At 42.2% G+C, this 19,409-nt stretch overlaps 1 protein-coding gene across 1 annotated transcript in view; it reads left to right on the top strand.

The window, feature by feature from the left end:
- Window positions 1–19,409, top strand: part of OPA1 (OPA1 mitochondrial dynamin like GTPase) — a 125,887-nt gene that overhangs the window by 72,493 nt on the left and 33,985 nt on the right. Inside the window, exons 27-29 of the mRNA XM_082249323.1 lie at window positions 8,769–8,885; window positions 12,897–12,990; window positions 14,960–15,070. Of these exons, the coding sequence (XP_082105449.1) occupies window positions 8,769–8,885; window positions 12,897–12,990; window positions 14,960–15,070 (322 nt within the window). The remainder of the gene's footprint in view (window positions 1–8,768; window positions 8,886–12,896; window positions 12,991–14,959; window positions 15,071–19,409) is intronic.

The following is a 19,409-nucleotide window of genomic DNA, read 5'->3' as shown; positions in this document are numbered from 1 at the left end:
CAGGGCAGGGTTGCAGATATTGGGGGGAGCTGAATAATTCTCTGCCCTGATGCCAGCGCTTCCGCTGGTAGGGAATGTAGGCTGGTAGGGCTATGCATTTGGGGAGAAAAAGGTACTTGCTTTTCTCCTGGTGTAGTTGCCAGCCGCTGAGAAGGTATCTTGCAGGGACTGTCTCCCGGATTCTTCATCTCTGGTTCTGATGCTGGGCAGAGACCATCAGCGCTCTGTCCTGTAGCCAGCGCTTCTGCTGGGGGGATGAACATTGGGGTAGTGTCCAATTGCTGGGGAGGGAGAATTGCTTCCTCTACTCCCGGTGGGGATATCTGCTGTTGGGAAAACAGCTCACGCAGATCCTCTCTCAGACTCTCCGAATCCAACTCTTTTTCTGATGCTGGGCAGATGCCAGGGGCACTCTGCCCTGTAGCCAGCGCTTCTACTGGGGCGATAACCACTGGGGTAGTGTCCAAGTGCTGGGGAAACAGCTCACTGAGGTCACCCCTCGGACTCCCTGGATCTACCTCTGAGGGTGGGCAGAGGCCAGCGGCACTCTGCCCCGTAGCCAGCGCTTCTGCTGGGGGGATAACCACTGGGGTAGTGTCCAAGTGCTGGGGAAACGGCTCACTGAGGTCACCCCTCGGACTCCCTGGATCTACCTCTGAGGGTGGGCAGAGGCCAGCGGCACTCTGCCCCGTAGCCAGCGCTTCTGCTGGAGGGATAAACACTGGGGTAGTGTCCAATTGTTGGGGAGGGAGAATTGCTTCCTCTACTCCCGGTGGGGGTATCTGCTGTTGGGAAAACAGCTCACGCAGATCCTCTCTCAGACTCTCCGGATCCAACTCTTTTTCTGATGCTGGGCAGATGCCAGGGGCACTCTGCCCTGTAGCCAATGCTTCTGCTGGGGCACCAGATGAGATACTCTGGACTTGCTGCTGATCACCATTTCCCAGCCTTCCAGCGCCTGTCTCAACTCCCCCTTCTGAGACCTTCATGCTATCAGCTTGTCTCGCTGCCTGGTGGACCTCCGGTGCGTTCCGGCATTCTAGCGCTCGCAGTGCCCTCTGTATCATCGCTGCTTCTTCCATTGCAGTTAGTACGGGAAAACGCAGGGTCACCCCTGGCCCCATTTGCTTCTCATCTTCGTGACTGTCTGCTATTTCTCTCGGACAGTCCCAGGCAACGGGAGCCATGCCAGGCTGCTGATCACCGTCAAACAGCCGCTTGTAGGCAATCTCGAGTTCCCATTCCTGCTCAACCAGGAACTCCAATTCCTCCAGGTCACACGCCTCGTCGGGGAGGTCCAGCACCTCATCTCGGAAATCCAGAATGTGTTCCAGCCGCCACTCCTCATCGCTCCCAAAGTCTGGGTCTCCGTACATTTTTTGATGGAGCAGCCCCACGCCGCCATAGCCAACGCCTTCTGTTGGGCTGCCATCTGCTGTACCTGGCCACAGTTGAGCCGCGAACCACCGGAGGGCTCTGTAGCTGGCGTCCAGCCTCATTTCCTCCTGGACCAATCTTCCGAGCTCCGTCTTCCCTTCATCTCGCGGTCGTTCCCTCAGGAACACCTCTCGCGCACGGTACTGCTTCCGGTACATCTCTGTGGAGGAGGGAAGGATCTTCCCCTGATGGTGCCGCTCGTGGCTTAGCGCCTCATGCCAGAGTTGCCGGCGGATCACATCCTCCCAGCCGAGCCTGGTGTGCTCTGTCGCTGGTCCCCGATGGTGCTTCCGCATGCCTTGCAGCCTCCTCCCGAACTCCGCTCTCATGCTGGCTGGTCCCCGTATCACTCCTCGGCAGCTGCCCAGATCTTGAATCCTGGTGGTGGTTTGGATGTCCTGGACTGCAGGAGACATCCCACCGCTGCCAACCAATGTAACGGATCTTTGTACCCCAGCTGGGCACATCCGCCGAATCTGTGTCTCCTGTCCTCCAAACGCACCCACAGCCTGCAGAGAAGCCATATCCAGCCCTTAACCCCTCAATCACGAGACAATCCACACAGGTGTTGAGGGTTAACCATCCAGAGCTTAAACTGTTTATTACATTCCAAGACAACAGTTTTACATACAGTTAGGGAAACTCCCCTTAGCCTTTCCACAGAAGGGGGGGAAGGGAACCAACCAATGAGAACTGAACATTTGTACATTTGAAACAAGCAGTCTTAATACACACCCCCTGCGGAGAGATGTCTCCAACTCAGACCATTGTCTGCCATGAATCCACACACTTAGACACAGAAACAGGAGGGGGGGGGGGGGGGGGATGGGTTGTAACATTACATTACATTAACTCAATGCCATGAGTCAGTTGTTCAGAGGATGAATAAAGGGAAAATAAAATGCAATGTCCCAAACTCATAAGAAAATGACACAAAGGGGTTTACAATCCAGGGACAGGGTGATCCGTCACCCATAGTGACGGTTAGTACCGTCACATCTCTTCCCCCCCAAAGGTAGACTAATCCAGGTACTAGACCTCCAACTGGTCTGTGCCTGAATTAGTCGGGTAACAAATCCCAAAAAGAGTCAATGTCTGTTTGCCTGGATAATTCGTCGGCGTTGCTTCCCAGGGCAGTAGTGGACGGTAAAGTCAAAAGGCTGCAGCGCCAAACTCCAGTAGCTTCTGGCCCATAGTCTGTTGGTAGGAGGCTTGCGCACAGTCCCCTCCAAAACACACAGTGACAGTGGGTTCTGTCACACTCTCCTAAAGCCCATGCCCAAAAAAGCCTGCCTGAAATTTGCCAGGGCCCATGCTGAAAAATAAGACTACTGGGACTCTACATTCTAGAGTGATGAGACCAAGATAAATGTTTTTGGAACTGATGACTTCAAAACTGTATGGCGTCGCAAAGGTGAGAAGTACAAAGAAACATGCATGGTGAAATAAAGTGCAAAGAGGTTGATAGGGCGCTACCTGTGAGTGACAAAGTGTCAAATAAACCAGTGTTTCGACTCAGAATAGTGAGGTCCAAAAATAATGAGGTATATAATAAAGAATAGGTGCACAAATGTTATTATCCCACTGGGAGAAAAAAAAACAATTCTTCTCCTGAATCCAACAATGTGCAGTGACAAAGTGCTATGTGCAATAAATAAACAGAAATTTGAAGAAGCAGTGATGATTTATTCCAAAAACAAGAACACTAATACAGTGCAAATCCGGTAAGACAGCGGTGCTTACTGGAAATAATAATTATATAAAATCGTGTTGAAAGTAAATAAATAAATGAATATAAGGATTCTTCTAAGAGACTGTGGGTGCAAATAAACAAAAAGTGATGAGAATTCCAAATAGGTGAAGAAAGAGGTTGCATCCACCTGTGTGGCAACTAGGTGTCGCACCTCGCATACAACCTGTTTGTTGCAATTGTAATGGAGCTGATCAAAGAGATCCCAGGGATTCTTCCAGTCAAGCGAACAGGTACAAGCTCTCTAATTCCTCAAAGAAAAGAGTGGGAACCCCATGATGCCGTATACAAATGTAGCAGGTGGATAGAAAACATAAGGACTCACGGTGATCAGTATTGTCTCACCGGGAAGCTTCCGCGTTCCACGGCCCGATATCCAGAAGCCGGAAGTGACATATGACTAGGCTTGTGACGGTATCAGATTTTCATGCTGCGATTAATTGATTAAGGTTTTGCCACGGTATACGGTATTATCACGGTATTCTATTATTGAATTTAAATTATTAAATTTCCACCTCACTTCAATTTCATTGCTGAATTTAGGGGCTTTGGTTCACTTATGCACATTATTATATAGTCGGTCAGTACAGACTCTGTGAACCAGGCCTAAAATAGGTCATCAAGCAGTGTCTGGCCTAACTGGTGATAACTGGTCCTGGCGCTCGGCTCCGATCCGATGGCCTGGTCATTAAGAGGGCAAATCCTTGTGGTCAAGAAGTGGTTAAACCTGAAGGAGGTGTTGTTTATAAATTACTTTACTATTGCTTTAGGCCTGGTTCACATGTATGCAGGTTGGTGGTTCACATGTATGCGGGTTGGTGGTTCACATGTATGCGGGTTGGGGGCCCACATTTGCACAGGCATAGCAGCCCATTGATGTGAATGGGCTTGAGCTGCTATGCCTGCGTTTTCAGCTGAAAAAAGGTGCATGCAGAATTTAAAAAAATGCAGTGGCCATGAAATCCATCCTTTTGCACCATGCGACTAACCTGCCGTTGCTGCACACGCAAACTGTTTTTAAATGCCGTGCCCACGTATACAAAAAATGCAGAAAGCTTGCCAGAGCAGGAACTGCAGGTTAGTCGCATGGTGCAAAAGCAGGATGGATTTCAAGGCCACTGAATTTTAAAAAAATGCTGCATGCACCTTTTTTCTGCGGAAAATGAGGGCATAGCAGCCCGTTCAAATCAATGGGCTGCTATGCCTGTGCAAATGTGGGCCGCCAACCCGCATACATGTGAACCGCCAACCCGCATACATGTGAACCGCCAACCCGCATACATGTGAACCAGGCCTAAAGCAATAGTAAAGTCATTAATAGATAAAAACACCGGTCCTCCTGCAGGTTTAACCACTTCTGGATCGCAAGGATTTGCCCCTTTAAAGACCAGGCCATCGGATCAGAGCGCCAGGACCAGTCATCACCAGGTAGGCCAGACACTGCTTGATGGCTATATAATAATGTAATGTGGGCTGCTATGCGTGTGTGTGTGTGTGTGTATGTATGTATATATATATATATATATATATATATATATATATATTAGAGCTGCACGATTCTGGCCAAAATGAGAATCACGATTTTTTAGCTTGGAATAAAGATCACGATTCTCTCACGATTCTCTGTGTAACAAAAAAAAAAAAAATTGGGATAACTTTACTGTTACGTTTTTTTTTTTTATTCATTAAAGTCTAATCATTGCGTTTGAAAGACTGCTGCGCAAATACAGTGTGACATAAAATATTACAACAATCGCCATTTTTTTTCTGTAGGGTCTCTGCTAAAAAAATATATAAAATGTTTGGGGGTTCTAAGTACTTTTCTAGCAAAAAAAAACTGATTTTAACTTGCAAGCAACAAGTATCAGAGAAAGGTCCAGTCTTTAAGAGGTTAAACTTCCTTTCTCCCTGGCAGAGGGAAGGAAAAGATACAATGTAAACATTTTTGTTTATAGTTACTGGGAGAGCTGTGTGAGTGAATGAGTCATCCAGCTCACTGAAATGTATCCATTCTAAAGTCAGGCAGACTTGACAGAGAAACTCGGTATTTTAAAAATGCCACAATAACAATACCGTGGCTATGCAATACCGCGATATATCGAATTACCGAAAACCGGCATAAGTCTACATATGACGCAGTAGACTCCGCCCCTGCATGGTGCCTACAGTGAAACATGGTGGTGGCAGTTTCCTTCTGTGGGGCTGCATGAGTGCTGCTGGTGTTGGGGAGCTGAATTTTATTGATGGTATCATGAATTTACAGATAAACTGCTCTATATTGAAAGAGAAGATGCTACCATCACTCTGTGCCCTTGGTCGTCGTGCACCTTTCCAACATGACAATGATCCAAAACACACATCTGGGGCCACTGTTGCATTTATGAAGAACAGCAGTGTGTAAGTGATTCAGTGGCCAAGTATGTCTCCTGATCTGAATCCAATCGAACACCTATGGGGAATTCTTAAGAGACAATTTGAGCATCACTCTCCATCCAGCACCCAGGCTATAAAAGAGGTCGTTCTTGTAGAATGGAAAAAGACAGATGTTGCAATGTGTCCCTAACTTGCTCATTCCATGCCTAGAAGACTTGGTGTTGTCCTTACAAATCATAGAGGTCATACAAAATACTAGATATAGTCATTTTTGTTGTGGTGTTTTTTTTTTTTGCCTCAACTAATTTGAGTAAAACTGAAGATTTTCTTATCTACATTTAGATTATTAAACTTTCATGTAATGAGCTAAACAAATGTACTATAAAATTCAGATTTGTCAAAGTTTTGGAAATTGAGTTCATTGAGATATTGATTAAAATCTTCCTTTTCAAAAGGGGTGTACTCCGTTATGCCGAGCAGTGTGTTTTTATATATATATATATATATATATATATATATATATATATATATAATAAACCACTGAGGATAGCACACACATACAAAAGGAGTAACTTTTAAATCTGTAGTGTAGTTTAAGTAGTGTTTTCTGCAGCTAGCACATTTCTCCCATTTAAGGAGTAAGTATCTCCTATGGTTGAGAGAAGTGGGATTTATCCTTCATTTTATGGATAGTGTAGGACCAACTGATAGTGGGGTACTTTGACGCAGTGGTGGGCTTAAGCCCGATATGGCCATATGGTATGACCAAATGCCCATATTTACTCATTTAGATCAGGTCTCAGTGGCCTTGTAAGATTTGAAAGTTACTCCTTTTGTATGTGTGCGCTATCCTCTGTGGTTATATATGTATATTAGTCTTTATAGCAGCACCAGCTTTAGAAATGAATGTTTAGGGTGTGCCCCCCCCCCCAACCGTTTGTGTATGTATGTGTATATTTATAAAAATATAGCACATAGTAGGTCCCTCACTGGTGCGTGTGTGTGTATGTGTGTAATAGGGATACTGATATCCAGCATTTAGGAGAACACATGGTAGGAGTGTGTGTCAACTGCGTTCCACCAAGAACCGGAAGTGACAAAACCAGAAGTATCACCTCTGCGGACCTGAATGCATTTCACTAGATTTGCATCATTAACTTCTGGTTTCGTCAGTTCCAGTTCTTGGTGGAACGCAGTTGGCACACACGCCGGTTTCTGGTGTGAAGGATGGGGGTCATAGCTTACCAGTCGTTCTAAAGTGGGTGCCGCTCAGGGCACAACTAAATGTAAGTTCAATTAGCCTGGCTCAATATGATAAAGGTTTTGCCCAAGTCGAGGGTATTAATGATTAAGATAATGTGTTTGGAAAACGGGAGACACAAATGGTGACCAATAGTGTGTGTATAAAGCTGTGGGGGTCTTGATGACCCGATTTTATATCTTGGGAGGGGCTCTTTTGGATAAAGGTGGAGGAATATCGCATATGAGCACACACGAGACAGATTTATTGAAGCACAACTAAGCACCTAGTGCAGAAGATACCCATCTATATATTTGGAATATTTGTATAATGTTTGATTTTTTTTTATATATATATATGTAATTTTTTTTTTTTTATTTATTTTTTTTTTTCGCATTTGAATTGTTGACACATAATCATGAGGATATCTGTATTTTCACACATGCGGGATTAATATAAGTAGCACTATCACTATATAGAGCAGCTCCTCATACTTTATATACATTTATTTTTGGAATTTTCAAAAATTGATGGCAGCTGCAGGGTGTAATTATTTTTAGTTACACGTAGGAGGTGCCTTTTATTCTCGGTTTATTAAGTAATACATTTGCCACATCTTAATGGCTGGTAAGCCACAGTACATTACATTGTTGCTTTTGGGTTTAGATACACCTAAACGTTTCTGTTAGAAACACTGCAGATACAATATTAACCTGATTCCTGCTCTCAAGGGGTTCACCCACTAGTCTGGGAATCTGATGGCCCATTTTTTAAAACAGAAGTTTCACTTTGGGCAGACACTGCACAATTAAACCACCCTACTAATTTATTCTAAAACTTGACGTCAGCAGTAAAAATAGGCCCATCAAATTTTTTTTTTGCAATAGATACTAATCTTCTTTGATCACCTTTCCAATAGTTAGGCCCAACAATGCTTTGTCGCCTCCTGTTCTTTTGCTAAGCGATGGTATGAGCACTGTGCTCTTTTCTCATTGCACCATATATGGTCAATGGTCTTTGATTTGACAGCCTGGGGACTACTTGATCTGCTCCTCTCTCAGCTTTCAATAGATAAAATATCCCAGAAGAGCATGCATGCACCCCTAAACAACATAAAAATGCTGGGCATCATGTCACCTGAAACACAAACCAAGCAGCAATTTATTAATTGCATGATAACTATTTCTTAGTTCGTCCCTAGAACTACCCTGGCAGTGATCTATGAAAGGCAAGGGTGAGGTGACTTCCTGTGGTTCTTGTTATGCCACTCTACTAGGAGACAAACCAAAGGCTTCTATGCTCGCAAAACTTTAAATTACATATTGACATGCATGTACCTGTTATATATATATACAGTATTTACATTCCCGTCTTGTACCTTTGCACAAAAAAATAACTGTATCCAGTATGTGAAATAGCCGGCCGTTGTTCTTTAGGTTGCTGATGCCTTTAAAGTGGAAGTAAACTTCCATCTCTTGCTTTTACTTATAGGTAAGCCTATAATAAAGCATATCTATAGGTAGTGTAACAATCTCCTAAACGTGCACCGTTTTAGGAGATATTTAGTGTGCATGCAGCCAGTGACATCACTGGTGCATGCGCTCTGAAGGAATGGCCACCCGTGCCGTTTCTTCAGATCCCTGTGCCAAGAATGTCATCACGGCTTTGGCCAGTCCCAGAGTCCGTGATCCCGGAAGCAAGATGGGTAAAGATGGAAGTGCCTGCAGCGCTGACATCTCGCCGCTGGAAGAGCTTCGTTTTAAGGCAAGTTTAACTTAACGTGCTAGTATGCGATGCATACTAGCACATTATGACATTACCCTGCAGGTACAAAAATAAAATGTCCAGCGGTTTACAACAGCTTTAACACAGCTAAGTTTTTTTTTCTTTGTTTTTTTTTTTTCATGTGCTCTTTTCTATTTAATATTAATTAGAAAGTTAACACAAAAAACTTTACAATTTTTGCAGATCAAGGACACGTGGCACCAAGTTTTCAGAAAACATTTTTTGAGGTCTGCTCTTGGTCACTGTAATCTTTGTAGAAGAGGATTCTATTATTATCAGAGACATTTTGTAGATTCTGAGGTAAGTGGTTTATTTATGAAATTAAATCTTTTTATTGGCTTCAGTGAATTGTATTGCATAAAACCTAATGGTAGAGGCATGCAGCTGTAAAAAAATGGCATTTCATTTGAAAACTGGCAAATCATGGCTTTTCCTTAAATGATGTACTTGGTAGCTTGGAAAATACACCATTTACATTCAAAAATACTCTTCTGAAAAGTTTGGCTTATGTGATTTGTTTACAGCCTCAAAAAAGTTGGGACCCTGTGTAAAATCTACATAAAAACAGAATGCAATGATTTGCTAAAATCTCAAAAAAGTTGGGAAACGGCCATGATTACCATGGTGTAGCATCCCCTCTTCTTTTAACACTCTGTAAACATCTGGGAATTGAGGACACTAGTTGCTGGAGTTTTAGGAGAGGAATATTGTCCCATTCTTGCTTGATATAGGATTCTAACTGCTCAACAGTCTTGGGTTGTTGTTTTTGTATTTTTAATTTCAAGATGTACCAAATATATTTAATTGTTGTCCTAGATGAACTATCCGGTTAAGCATGGTCTTACTGAAACATGCAAGGCCTTCCCTTAAATCTGGATAGGAGCATATGCTACTCTAAAACTGGATATATCTTTCCAGATGTGCAAGCTGCCTATCCCTTATGCATGAATGTACCCTCAAACCATCAGAGATGCAGGCTTTTGAATTGATACCAAGCTGGATGGTCCCTTTCCTCTTTAGTCTGTGTCACATTTTGATTCATCTGACCAAAGAACAGTCATCCACTTTGCAGCAGACCATTTTAAATGAGCTTTGGCCCAGAGAAGCCAGCACCCTTTCTGGATCATGTTCAGATATTGCTGCTTCTTTGTATGGTAGAACTTTAACTTGCATGTTTGGATGGCTCAGCGAATTGTGTTCACAGGCAGTGATTTTCTGAAGTATTCTTGAGCCCATGCAGTGATGTTCATCACAAAATCATGCCTGTTTTTAATGCAGTGCTGTATGATGTCCTGAGGATTATGGGCATCCAGTAATGTGTTTCGGCCTTGTGCACGGAGATTTCTCCAGATTATCAGACTCTTTTGATGATACTGTACATGATGATATATTTAAAGTCTTTGCAGTTTTACGTTGAGGAACATTGTTCGACAATTTTTAGATGCAGTTTTTCAGATTGGCGAACCTCTGCCCATCTTTACTTCTGAGATGTTCTTTTTATGCCCAGTCATGTTACTGACCTGTTCACCTAAATAGTTGCAAAATGTTCTTCCAGCTCTTCCTTGTTAGTACCACTTACTTTGCCAACTCTTTGTTGCCCAGTCCCAACTTTTGTGAGATGTGTTTCTGCCATCAGTTTCAAAATGACCTTATTTTTTTTCCCTTAAATATTACATTTCCTCAGTTAAAATTTTTTTAAATATTTTCAGTTTTCGATTGTGAATAAAATATGGATTTATGAGATTTGCAAATCATTAAGTTCTATTATGTCGATTTTACACAGTGTCCCAACTTTTTTGGAATTGGGGTTGTACATGTTGCTATATCTGTTGATTACAGCCTGAAACTCAGGAGGGCATACAGCCTTTGCAAAGTAAAAGCAGTCACGGCTAAAAACATACTCCATGTGTCGTGTCTTTTCTTTCATTGTAGTTTATAGTGTGGTCAGCTCCTAGCCAATCTGTAAGCCCTTCTAGCTGAGTGCATGTGACCTGGCATGCCAGCCGCAGAGTTGTTCTATTAGCCCCGGTTCACACTTGTGCGTGTGCGGGGTTCGCATGTAATGTCGGAGCGCACTGCTCCGACATTACATGCGATCGGCTGTGCGGTGCGAGTTTAGCCATACAGTTTGTATGGCTAAATTCGCACCGCAGCCGCACCAAACACGCACAGGGACCCTTTTTGGCAGCCGCATCAAGATCGGATCGCACAGCGGTTCACACTTGTGCGATCCGATCCTGTGCGAACTGCACGATCGCACTGCGATATGCGATCAAACTGGGGGTGTCGTTAAGATTACATTGACACCCCCAGCGTATCGCATATGGCAGTGTGAACTGCCGGGGGGTGCGTGTGCGATGCAGGAACAGGCTGCGGATTTGCAGCCTTCCCGCATCGCATAAATGTGAACCGGACCTTAAAGTAGACTCTACTTGATATGTAACTGTAGCATATCTATTAGCCATCTATAACTACAGAGATTTTTTTTTTTTTTTTAACTTAAATGATACACTTTTAACGGCTAACTTGAGTTATTAAAGATACAATCCTTTAAAACCTATTGGGCTTTTTTTTTTAGAATGTCTAACAAAGAGAGTGTTTTGAAAAATTACATTTTTAATAACTATTGTTAAGCAATAAAGGGTGTTGAAAGTGACTTGCTCCGTGGGAGACTGGAATTTCACCACTCCCAGAAGTGTTGGTCTCTAAGGCCTCTTGCACACGATACTCCTATTTTGAACATCTACTTTTTCATGTGTTTTTTTTTTTGTGTGCGTATTTTCGCGCATATGCACATTTTCACACAAACGCGCAGAATCGTGTTCTCAAGTTCTTGTTCTGCACATTTTGTAAATGGCCATTTGCGCACATTTGCGAGCATGAGGCGTAAATTACTGACCATAAATGCAGATTTTTTTATTTTGTTTTTACTGAAGAATGCACAGCGCTTGTTTACGCACCTATGTGCATAGGAATATTACAATTAATGGGCTATATTTTAGCGCTGTAAAAAAAAAAAAAAGCTGTACTGCTCTTTTTCAAGCTGCAGTGTGCAAGAGGCCTAAAGATCCATTTCCATCAGCAGTTTCTCTTCAATGCAGTCTTTTTTTTTTCTAAAAACAAATAATTCTATATCCACTTCAATACCGTGCCATAGCCTAAAGACAGCTACAGCTTGGCATTGTTGTTTTGGGAGGGCGGTTATGGACGTCCTCCCAGAGCACGCCCCCTACAGGCATCGGGCGTGCCATGTCTTTTGGTCACAGCTGATCACAGATTGAGGTAAAAGGCCAATTGCAGTGGCCCCTTACCTTGTGATCAATCTGTGTCCAATCACAGCTGACCACAGGTAAACAAACTTGCCGGTTATCGGCATTCCTTTCCTCATGCGATGTCACAACGTGAGGAAAGGAAAGCCGGTAACCAGCCAGTGTGACAAGGGACATTGACACTGATCATCAGTGCCGCCTCGTCATCGCCTATCATTGCAGCCTCACCAGTGCCCATCAGCGCCCATCAGTGATGAAGGAAAATTACTTATTTGCAAAATGTTATAACAGACTAAGAAAAACTTTTTCTATTTCAAACTGTTTTTCTTTTTTCTGTTTAGCAAAAAATAAAAAACCCAGTGGTGAATAAATATCACCAAAAGAAATCTCTATCTGTCAAAAAAATAATAAAAATTTAATTAGGGTACAGTGTTACATGACCGCTCAATTTTTTTCAGCGTGACAGCGCTGAAAGCTGAAAATTTGCCTGCGCAGGAAGGAGGTGAAAGTGCCCAGTATTTGAAGTGGTTAAAACTTTAATATTTAATTGGTGTTGTCAGAGCACATTATTACACAAAATTATTAAATGTTGCTTATGTCCAATATCTGATACTTATGCTGAGTTCAAGAAGCAATTGAATAGAAAGTTTATGTTTGTTATACAGTACTAGTAATGTGCAGTTTTCTCTTACCCATGATATGTGTTCTTATAGTAGTTTAGGCAACATTTTTTGCTCCATATCTTCTCCCAAGTGCCAGGAGTTTAAGACCTGGATCTAGATCTGCACTCAGCTGCTCTGGGATATTCTGGTTGCTAGGGAAGGTCTCTAATCAAAAATGCACATTTCTGTGCCTGGGAATTTAGTAAGAAATTCCATGACAACCAATCTCTTAAAGCAGAATCTTTCATTGTCCTATTCAGACCATCAGATGGTGATTTAGCAATACTGTAGAATACCCTATGGTGGTAAGTAAGAAACACTGGATACTAGCCCTTTCTAAGATTTGAAATTGTCTTACCCATACTATCTAATTTTTTTAGTTGGAATGCAATGATGTGGTCCTTTTTTGGAGAATACAGCGGATGTTGGCAATCACTGCAAACACCTTAAGACAGCAGCTAACAAACACAGAAGGTAGGAATTGAAAAATGGTGCATCTATGTGATCTTTGTTGCTGGTCAACCAGATCTGCAGTAGTAAAAAATATTATACTTTGCAAACTGAATCAACTAAACAAAACTAAACTTGAACTGGTCATAATGGAAAGTATCAATGTTTTCAGCCCCTAAACTGTATCTATAAAAGTATCTGTAATATAATACCAGAAACAAAGTGAGGAACTTGAGAAATCCCCCAATTTTATTACTGTATTTTAGATTGAGGATCCAAGTCCTCTTTTATACAGGTAACTAAAAATTGAGGGTCTGCAAAGATCTTAAAGTAAGCCTTTCATTAGAAACACATGGAGCCTCCATTGCGGATGTCTAAAGATGCTAGTTGCCTGGCAGCTTTTTTTTTTTTTTTTACCTACTGTCTTTGCAACTTTGAGTCATTGACTTGGCACAAGCATGCAGATAAGTAACGGTAGTCCTTATATCTTCACTTAAATCTCAACTCCAGGCAACTAAAAAATTATCTCTTGCAATGGGACTATGCCCGCACTGCATGGGTTAATTTTTTGTTTAGCTAGCGCTGCTAGACTGGTCCCCAAGGCCTTTTTTAACCCCACGCTGTAGCAGTCTGGGATCCTGACTTCATCAAGAACAAAGCAAGGTCCATAGCCCTGAATTAGACATGCTGACACAGAGGGGCAGTCCACTGACAGACCGTGGGGGGTGCTTTCTGCCAAGGAAGAGGTAAGAAAGTGTTTTCCTTTGCCTAGACAAAATGAACAGTTAAACTTTGCAGTGTGGGCACTGCCCCGCTGCAAGGGATAATCTAACATTTTCCCAAAGTTGGGCTTTAACTCAAACAGTATCTTCATGAAGGCCAGGTAGCTAACTTTTTAGGAAAGGTCAGAGATGGTGCTGTTTTTGCTGTGACGTGTTAACAATTTTGATAGAATAAGGAGGTGTCCCATTGTAGAGGTTTCCCTTCACTTCCTGTCCCATAGCCAAAATACGAAACAAGAGGAAATTCCTGCAAATTAGGGAATCCATTGGTGCCCCCCAGGTCACACACCATAACTAGTGGGCTCATTGGTAGATTTTCCCTCTCACTGTTCTGGGGACAATCCCAAAATTTGGGATTTTCGTTTACTTTCATTGATAATGGTAAACGGGATAAATAGAGAGGGTGAATTTCCCTGATGGGGACACAGACACTAATAACAAATCTAATAGGTGTTCTAATCCATCTCTGTTCTGTCCAAAAAAAAAAAATTTTTACATTCAGTTATACTTTAATATTTGAGTCAACTCTTCATAAGTTGGGTTTTTGTAATGAGGTTCTTACAATGCTATATACAAAAATCTTTAAATCTATTTCACATGCATTTGCCAGCATATAGGCTTAGGCTGTCACACACTATATGTATTTTACTACATGAAACGCCCTGTCTGCCACCTACTACTTGACATTCTTTGACTGAAAAACCAAATAGTGTGGCTAGGGTAATCTGTTAGAATATTTTTATTCAGCCCGCAGGTTGAACAATAATAGTCTGTGTGTATACCCAGCATTAGTATTAACATTTGGTGACATGTCTAGGTCCCTGCAGATTCAATAGTGCTAATTGGATATTTATTCGCTGATGCTGTTGGGGTGAAAATTTCTGTTCACCCGAGATAATCTGTGCAGCCATAGTTTTCTGTCTGCTTTTCCTTTAAATTAGGTTTGTAGAGCCTGCTGCAGTACTCAGAAGTTTTGCTGCTCCGAGGTCATTTGGGTTGTGGCTGCACATCTGACCACCCTCCTTCCTAACTGGATGGGTTGGGTTCTTTGGTTCCCCTAAGATAACAGTGATATCTTCTGAGAACATAGACATGCATGTACAATATGTATGCATGCATGTGTCAAAGTTTGTAAAACAAAGACAAGTTAACTCATCTAATGCCCATGGCTATCTTTACTCAGCACTTTCTCTGCTTATCTTTTTTTGCAGTAAGGCGATTAGAGAAAAATGTAAAGGAGGTCTTGGAAGACTTTTCTGAAGAAAGTGATAAAAAAGTTAACTTGCTAACCGGAAAGCGGGTACAACTAGCCGAAGATCTTAGTAAGTTCTGTCTTTTTTTTTTTTTTTTTTTCTTTTTTGTATGCAGAGCATGAGGGCACACATTTTCCTGTGTTTATTAAGGAACATACAAAGATATATATATATATATATATATATATATATATATATATATGTGTAAAAAAAAGGCAAAATTATTGTTGCAAATGTACAAAAGCTTTAATAGTTAATCTGTACAGCTGAAGTTTGAAGTGCCTAAAATCTTATGCACTTTGGGCCTAAGTGTAATTTGAACTAGTTCGATAGTATCCAGGGTACACAAATGACATGAACCTCGTCTGGGCTGTCCATCTATAGATCGACATTTGGCCAGTTCTGCAGGGACTGGTTAAATTTCAATCCATCTATGGCCGTTCCCATTCCAGAGAATTCGATCTAATGATGGAATTCTGGCAAACTGGTTTGTTGGAAAATTTTTGTTTGATCAGCACTGCAGCTGCAGGCTGCAGTGCTGATCAGTGTATTCTGACTGCGGAGTGGGAAGAGTCTGCCATCTACCTAACTTGTCTGAATGTAGAAATCAATTCAGTTTTATTTTGATTAGCCTGCTGGGTGATCAAAAAACAGAAAAAAAAAAAAACCTGATATGAATGGCAAGCTTTGGGTCTACATAAAGATAATGTTAGCAGTAAAATGGAGAGTTTGAATTGATATCACAAGGGGGCAATCTTGCACCTAAATTATACTAGTATGCTTATAAAATATGTATTGTTCATTTTTATTGCTGGTTTATATTGCTTTTCTTTTGTTTTTGTAAGAAAAAACAAAATTCAGCATTCAGTTTTCCATGTTTACCCTTAAGGCCCCTTTCACACAGGCAGACCGTTAAGATCCGCCTGTCCATTTTTCAGGCGGATCTGAACGGATGACCCATGCATCTCTATGGGGCATTGGATGTACATGTCAAATCTGGACAGATGGAAACCCTATTTTTCATCCATCCAGCGGATGGGATCAAATGAGAATGGACAGATGGTTCGTTCTCATCCGATTCCCCCATAGAGAACAGCGGGGACCTGACAGCTCTGTCTTGGCAGATCGATCCCCTGCTGAAAAAACTGAGTCTGCCGATGGACTCTACAGTGTGAAAGGGGCCTTACTGTTGATGTGTTTTGGTCTGGAAGGGTTATCAATATGTTTGCACTTGATATTGTCTTTCCTCCGGGTCACAGATTTCTCCACACAAAAAAAAAAAACTCTATTTAGACTTTTTCCACTGTCTGCATACAGTAACTTGGGAGCCTTATTTTCCTATTACAACCAGATTACTATGTCATGTAGAAAAGTAAATATACCCCATGTAAAATGTTTCCAACATATGAGATTAGGCAAACCATCGATCTTAATTTAAATACCTACAGATAGAGGTGATATACTTCAACAAATGACACAGGAAAAATGCATGCCATTTATTTTTATTATCTAAATTAACAAAAATGCATCTTTGTAAAAGTAAGTACACCCCTATGTTTACCACTACTTCAATCCATGAAATTTGAATCTGGTGTTCCAGATTAGGTGCCAAGGATTAAAAGTGTCTGCAAGTAGAACCGGTCTTATTTTTACACCTCAGTTATATACTATCTGATGCTTGCTATTGACTTGTGTTGCCATCGTGCCAAGATTAAAAGAGCTCTTTGAGGCCCTCAGTAAGAAAGTATTACATACTTGTGTGTTTAGCAAGGAATTTAAAAAGATCATCAAATGATTTGAAATCAATCATTCTACTGCATAAATTCCAAACAACTGCATTCTGATTTGATCTGGAGTGGCAGGCCCATCAAACTAGTACTGAATGGTCAGTGTTTGCGTTTAAAGGAAGTCTCCAAATCATTCAGCTTTCTTTCAATCAGCCCGCTGGGTGATCAAAAAAAAAAAAAACCTGATACTTGTATAACCAGCCTTAGGTTTAGCTGGGTCAAACACTGTTCATTGCTAAAAAAAAGTCTCAAAGAACCACACAATTGTGATCAGGTAACTCTTGCTAACGTAGGGGTCAAAGTACAGGAATCTACAGTTATTAGGGAACAGATCATATCCTATTAGGGAGATTTTCCATTTTGTCCTGTCCTGGAAATACAATAAGTATGAGGAAAATTCCCCCTCCGAGGCAGATACCCATGGATTACATTTTCTCAGAAGAACATTATCCCTCACTGTTTGGTCTGGTGACAACTGCAACATTTTGGATTTGCCCTCCCTTTGTCTTGGTGTCGGTGGCCACCACCAGGACAATTAAGGAGAGCGAATCTGCCTACTCCACTTTATCTAGAACTAAAAAAGCTATTTTGAGTATAGATCATCTTTAAAGTGTTACTAAACCCACAACAGTGAAGTCAGTCTGTATATGCAGTAAAAGCATGCTTGTTATACTCACTGTGGAAATCCTCTGCATTGTGTAAAATGGCTGTTTGATCCTGTCTTCTCTGATCCTCCCCTTTTTCCACAGTTCCTCAGTCCATCTGCTGATGGTACAGAGCCTTAGGGGCACTCTGCATATGCTTAGTTTGGTGTGTATTGGTAAAGAGTTTTTTTTTTTCTTTTGGAGGGTGCATGTGACCAGCACAGGGCCAATCAGCACTGTCCAAACAAAGGGTCAGGGGTCATGCAGCCTTATAGGACACTCAGAGAAGAATGAAAAGTCCTCCTACAAGCTTTAACCAGTGCCTGGCAGGAAACTGATAGAAGTCACAGGACTGCCATTAACTGCTGATGAGAAAAGGTATTAAGCAGTTAATATTTCCCAAAATGATTGCATTTCCATGTTCTTTGTACAGTGGAAGGCCAGAGATAGTGAATGCAGGCTCCTGGGTTTAGAAACGCTCCTTTTGTTACCACCTATGTAAGGGCCCTTTCACACGGGCATTCCGCATGGCCGTATATCATCCTATTTTTTTGCGGATGATATACGGACATAATGCCTATCAATGGCATTGCGGATGTCAGCGGATGACCATCCGCTGCCATCCGATTTTCGTCCTTTCAGTTCTGTTCCGTTTTTTGGAATGAAACGGAACCCTATTTTTGTTCCGTTTAAAAAACAGAAGGGATGCAAAATCGGATGTCAGCGGTGTCATCCGCTGACATCCGCAATGCCCATAGACCTACATTATGTCCGTATATCATCCGCAAACGGATGGGATGATATGCGGACATACGGAGCGGATGACACAAGTGTCATCCTCTCCGTGAAAAAAAAAAAAAAAGTGCCGGAGCGGATCGCAATGCGGTCCGCTACGTGTGAAAGAGCCCTAAGGCTTACATTGGTGACAGCAACAGCATCAGCCTCTAAGTACTCTTGGCTGCTATAGCCGTCGGGAACAGAGGCGTAACTAGAACCTTCAGGGCCCCGATGCAAGAAACCATGAAGGGCCCCCCAGACTCCTGGCCGGGGCCCTTCCCTTCAAGCCCGGGGCTCTTCCCACTAATCCTGGGGCTCTTTACTCTCATTGCATGGCCTTTTATTATGGTCCCGCATCAGGATCCTTTCACAAGTTCTGCAGTTGGCCCCCTTCCTGCAATCTTGGGGCCTCCCCACAGTGGTGAAATGCCAGGGCCCGGTCGCAAGTGTGACCTTTGAGATCCTAGAAGTTCACCCACTGGTTTGCTACCGGGCCCCCTGGAGCATGGGGCCCGGTAGCGATTGCAACCCCTGCAACCCCTGTAGTTACGCCCCTGGTCGGGAATCTGTTTACATTTTTGCAGCGTACTGATCTTTCTAATGGAAGTGAATTTGGCTGCTGTAAAGCTTGTTCATATCTGTGTGTGTTACTACTCTAGACAGCACATTTACATTCCCGCTCAGGTTTGGCAATAAAGCTGTACTTCATTGTTGGTTATGAATGTGCTCAGTGTACTCCCAGATTCCTGCATGTAGTAGCTTGGGTGTGCTCTTTACAAAGTACAGTAATAGAAATCATCCTAGGATGTAATAAAACTGTTCGTTTCAACAAAGCTCTAGTTAGGTACTTGAAAGATTTCAAACATTAGGGCCTCTGAGTGCTCCCTTGTATTCATTAGATCATTCCTATGTCTTTAAAATAAAGTGGAAATGGTAAGCACAGACACATTTTTAATGTCAGCACCTGGTCTTGATATTGGATGTAGTCCTGTTGGAACTAAAAAAGGGGAGAGGGGTTGCTAAAATCACTAAACATATCTATCTAATGATCTCTTTTAAAAGTTTATTCTGGTTTTCTGATAGACTGGAGGATGTAAGGCATATTGAGAGGATGATCATAGCAGCAAAGTAGACTTGACCTTCTTTTTTGGAGGTTTAGGGGATACCTACAGGTGAATGCATTCTTTAACTGCAGCTGGC

Source organism: Pelophylax lessonae (genome assembly GCF_965119305.1).
Source record: "Pelophylax lessonae genome assembly, chromosome: 3".
NCBI lineage: Eukaryota > Metazoa > Chordata > Amphibia > Anura > Ranidae > Pelophylax > Pelophylax lessonae.
Note: the sequence above shows the minus strand (reverse complement) of the source record. Positions and strands in the feature narration are given on the sequence as shown.